Source organism: Papilio polytes, unplaced genomic scaffold (genome assembly GCF_000836215.1).
Source record: "Papilio polytes unplaced genomic scaffold, Ppol_1.0 DF823731.1, whole genome shotgun sequence".
In the NCBI taxonomy this organism is placed as follows: domain Eukaryota; kingdom Metazoa; phylum Arthropoda; class Insecta; order Lepidoptera; family Papilionidae; genus Papilio; species Papilio polytes.
In genome coordinates, this window is record NW_013525473.1 from 4,953,061 (window position 1) to 4,958,259 (window position 5,199).

Consider the following 5,199-nt stretch of genomic DNA (forward strand, 5'->3'; position numbering starts at 1 on the left):
TGCTGGTGGCCGCCCAGGTCGAACGTCGTGAACCGCATGCTGCCTATCGACAGCTCCTCCGATGCTGCACACACACACAAGCTGTATTTACTAATTTATAGGAAAAATTCTCACAATAGTAAAATGTTAGTTCTGCAACACAGTTTTGTGCTTTTTAATCTTATTTCTTACTAATATTGTAGATGCGAAATTTTAGATGGATGGATGTTTGTTAGAGTTTAACATTTAAGCATCTGGAAAACACTAATTTAGATTTTTTTCATTCTGCACAGTCACAGGCAATAGTTAATTTATAATAATTGCATTTACAAGCAATAAATAGGAAAATTTCACACTAATTTGTAAGTAAAATTTATGTGGCATTATTTATTACACAAATAGCATCATGATTTATTTATTTAATGGATTCTCATTAATGATATGACATTACATCATAAATTAGAAAGTCAATGCTTGCATTCATTAGCAAGTACAAGGACTAGTTCAATAATGTACTAATTCATGCATATGTACTACTAGCTGTTGCTCGCGACATCGCCTGCGTGAAATTATAAAAAAAAATAAAAAATGTACCCTATGGTACACATTGATAAAGTAGCTTTTTAACAGTGAAAGAATTTTTGAAATTGGCTCGGTAGTTTTTGAGTTATTTCAATACATACAAAAATACCAATCTTTCCTCTTTATAACATTATTATATGTATATAAGCTTATTATGTAGTACCTCAGACATTAGTATTATGTATGATATACTAATATTATAAAGTAGAAAGTACTATATTTTAGTACATATTTAAATAACTAAAAAACTACTGGACGGAATTCTTTCACCATCAGAAAGTTATGTTATTGTTGACTAACAGGATATATTTTTAAAAGTCATGTAGACAAAGTTACAAGCAACAGCTAGTAATGTACATATTAGATGAAATATTTATCTTAGACAAATTCTCATTCACATAATTTTTTTATAAACAATGAACTTTTACAGTACATAAGGCAACTTCTTCAAAGCGACAACATTAAAATACTTGTAGAGTTAATAAATATTATTCATAAACTAACTGGGGTGGAGTGTGGGCACATGCTGTGCCAGTCTGTCATCCTTCAGCATGTGCAGGAGTGTTGTTTTGCCCGCATTATCTAGACCCAGGAACAATAGTTTGCCTGATTTCTTCCATAATCCTGTGAAACAAATGAAACATAGCTGTAAATAAAATAAATGCTCTAAAAATAGACATATGTTGATATTTTAAAATATATTAAGAATGATTGACTAAAACTAATGACTAAACTAAAACTAATGAAACACTACTTTCTATTTTAACATTATTGTATGTATTCTGAATAAAAAAAAATTGTAACAATCACAAAATTTGTGAATGACACTACCATTTTTATTGTTTTTAAAATTTCATATTCTTTAAACTTGGTAATGTTAGACAAAACAATTAGATCATTTTGCAAAAAAGTATTCTTATCAAAGCATATGAATTAAACATAATCTGTAAGTAAGGTCAAAGTTTTACACTTGAATTTTAATGAAGTTGAGCAAACATTATCATTCATAAAATAATTCGCAAATATCTGGTGAATTTAAAATTAACAATGATGTAACATACTTTTTAACTTATGTGATTACAAACATTTCAGAAAGTAAGTCTGTAAATAAAGTAAATACAATGACTTTTGATCATAACACAACTTACCCAAAAATCCTAGGACACCAGTGAACCAATCCAAGATAAACATTTTTAATCTGGAATTAGGAAATAGTATTAATTTCAGCACATCTCTTCAACTTCTGCACAAAGGCTGAATAAAAATTGATGACTTGCAAATATTTATGTTATCTACTGCGTAGTTTAATTTGGCATCACTGTATCACGATGATAAATCATTGAAGAAGGCACACAAGTTCAAGTTTCTTCAAGGTGCTGTGGAAATATTCTTTTGTGAATTGAGTAATATGACAGGACGTCATTTGCGTTGTCGAAATTGTACCAAATATCACAAAAAAACAAATGAAATACTCACTTATTAAAATTGAACTAGATTTACTAACGCTAAAGGAAGTTATCACAATATTTCGCACGTTTTTTATCACGTTTCGTCGTTAAAATCGACGAATTTTACTATCAAGAGTTAGTGTATGCGACGAAATATCAATCTGTTGGCAATGAATGACGTATGCTACTTCCGGAAGTTGTCACATTGATAAGGTTGTCACCTTCTACAATGTGAAATTCGAAAAAAAAATCCCCCTAATATTAAAATAGAAAAATGTATTTAAATAGCAGTAGTACAATTTACATTCCTCACTTTGTAATGATACAAAACATTTAAATTTTTGCTTTGTCTTTTAACGAATAGTGTCACGTTAAGGATTAGGGCATCGTTTTCGTAATTAAAGATAAGAATGGTAAGACTATGTAGTTATTTCTACTACTAAAAACCGTATCACTTCTCAATTATTGTGTAATTTATATTTTGTGTTCCCTTCATTAGGGGGCTCTAGAATAATGCTTTAATTATCTACATTTTTCTTAATGGCAAACAGATTTATTTGACAGTGACATTACTATTGTAAAGCTGGAAACACCGGCATCCGGAAGTCTTTTTAGTGTTTGACAGCTTTTAAAGCTAAAGGTATTTTCAAGTTTTTCTTTAAATATGTTAAGAAATCAGTGAATTTGAACAGGAATATGATGTCCGTTTTGTAGACTAGTATTATGTTAATATATAAGTAACGTTTTATAGCAAATAGTGCAAAGATTACTCTGATTTTTTGTGGTTATAAATCGGTGCTGCAAAGTGTTGTTATTTTCAGGATAAACCATGGCTCCAAGAAAAAACAAAGTTGCAAAAGAAGAGGTCCAGGTTACCCTGGGACCGCAACATTTGGTGGGTGAAACCGTGTTCGGCGTAGCTCATATTTTTGCATCTTTCAACGACACATTCGTCCATGTCACTGACTTGTCTGGTCGGGAAACTATCGCCAGAGTCACAGGTGGAATGAAAGTAAAAGCTGATCGTGATGAAGCTTCACCATACGCCGCTATGTTGGCTGCACAGGTTTGTAAAAATCAAAATCTCGATAATACCTTGCACTATTCATAACCTCTTCTGCACTCTGTTTACTATTAAAACCTCAGTTTATAAGATAATTTCTAGTTAGTTCTTCATGAAACGTATTGTATTGAATATAAGAACTATACAAGATGCAACTAAACTAATTAAAACGTACAAATGCTTATAATTTGTAAACAAAAGATGCTTATTTCAAAGTTTATGTATTGAAAATCATCAATCTGGAGAATCTGTTTTGTGTTTTGATCATTATGCTACTTATAATGTAGTAACAGGAACATTTAAAAAATATTCTTATGTCCTCAATGCAAAACAAGGATAAGTGAGTAATTTCTGTTGTAGTGTAGAATTTTTATTGTTTTCTTAAATAAACTAAGATAAAACTGTGTCAAGTGAAATACAAATAAAAAATAGTTTGAAATTGATATTTATGGGTAATGGTAAAATGGTAACACTTTTTTAAGTTTTGTTTGTGTGTAATTTTAATAGAAAAGTTAGAGCTAATTATATTTATCTTATAAACTGTGTATTTTTAGTAAATAAAACAAATTTATTAAAACTAAATGTGGGAGTAGAATATTATAGTGAAAACAATTAATAAAAACTTTAATAATTTTCCAGGATGTTGCTGAGAAATGCAAAACCCTTGGAATCACAGCTCTGCACATCAAGCTGCGTGCGACAGGTGGCAACAAGACAAAGACCCCAGGACCTGGTGCACAGTCTGCTCTGCGAGCATTGGCTCGCTCCAGCATGAAGATTGGCCGCATTGAGGATGTCACTCCAGTGCCATCAGACTCTACGCGCAGGAAGGGTGGTCGTAGAGGACGCAGGCTGTAATTTTTTAGTTTAAGGCAACTGTGGACTACAATAAAAGTGTTTACAGTTTCTATGTGTTTTATTTTCTGTACTGAGAATGCTAGAATGAAATGTTGGGGGCTGCAGAATGAGAAATTACTGGAGACTAATTTTTTAAGCATCAATTAGATAATGCCCAAAGCTCAGATATTTGAACCAGCCACTGCATAGTTTACTTCTAACATAGCCTTTTTTTTGTTCTCAAGGACAAATAAAACAAGAATATTGTGAAACATTGTATGTTATTTTTATATATTATCAATGAACGATTCAATACCGATAAACAAATTGTTAACTACTAAATACTACAACCCCACAATGACAAAGTGATTTATCTAAAGTTTCAACTGCAAATAGACATTTAACATATTTTTTTGTTTTATCTAAGTCTAAAATTATTGCACAGGTTAATGTTGGCGTTAATAAAACATTCATAGAAATTTATTACAAGATTGATCTATCATACAAAACGATCGGCCGAAAATTAAATCAATTATGTTGTATTTTTCATTCATTCCATGAGTTTCCACTCCTAAAACATCTGCATAAATCATGTTAGTATACAAAGGTAGTGAGAACTCACGGTTAAAATCAATTAATTCTATTTATACATAAACAGATTTTGTGACCTAAAATTTTAAGTGCTTATGACAATGACGTCATATAATTTTATGAGATCAATAGACAGATATCAAACATGCTCCTTGAGCGCACTAGCCTAGACCTCTAGACACTACAATTTACAACATCCATTTATAAAATAATTACATATACTATTTCTTTACAAACCTAATTGTGTTACATAAAAATTTAAATAAACATCTCCAAAATTACCTTGTCTGTAATAAACGATACATTCTCATTTAATTAATATTCAGCTTCCTATAAAACAACTACGATCTATGCTATCGGCATTAAATTGTTATACATATAATTCGCTATTCACTAAGTTTAGTAAGAAACATTTTATATATATCTACAAGAATCACAAAAATATATTAAGTTTTTTTTTAAATATGGCAAGTATCGAAAAACACGAAGTTTTCGCCTCAAACGTCGTGAAAGTATATAATTTAACATAATTCAAAATACAAGGTTCAATCAACAGGTCTGTTGCGATGTGGAAAAAAATAGTTGCCTTACGCAAAAAAAAGCAGTCTCAATAATGTCATATTTTTTTATAAAATTCGTAAAATGTAAACGTTTTTTATTTTCTTTATACTAAATACATTATAATGAAACATTTTAACT

The 5,199-nt window shown here is 30.3% G+C and overlaps 2 protein-coding genes across 2 annotated transcripts in view; one reads left to right on the forward strand and one right to left on the reverse strand.

Moving 5' to 3' along the window:
- Positions 1-2,213, reverse strand: part of LOC106103743 (GTP-binding protein SAR1b) — a gene marked incomplete in the record, with an annotated part of 4,879 nt that extends 2,666 nt beyond the window's left edge. Inside the window, 4 exon segments of the mRNA XM_013283596.1 lie at positions 1-64; positions 1,066-1,185; positions 1,710-1,759; positions 2,038-2,213. Of these exon segments, the coding sequence (XP_013139050.1) occupies positions 1-64; positions 1,066-1,185; positions 1,710-1,752 (227 nt within the window).
- A 329-nt stretch (positions 2,214-2,542) lies between these two features.
- On the forward strand, positions 2,543-3,978 carry LOC106103772 (40S ribosomal protein S14). Its single transcript, XM_013283634.1, has 3 exons — positions 2,543-2,649; positions 2,831-3,075; positions 3,712-3,978. Exons 2-3 carry the CDS (start codon positions 2,839-2,841, stop codon positions 3,928-3,930), a joined length of 456 nt encoding a protein of 151 aa, XP_013139088.1. The 5' UTR covers positions 2,543-2,649; positions 2,831-2,838; the 3' UTR covers positions 3,931-3,978.
- The last annotated feature ends 1,221 nt before the right edge of the window (positions 3,979-5,199 follow it).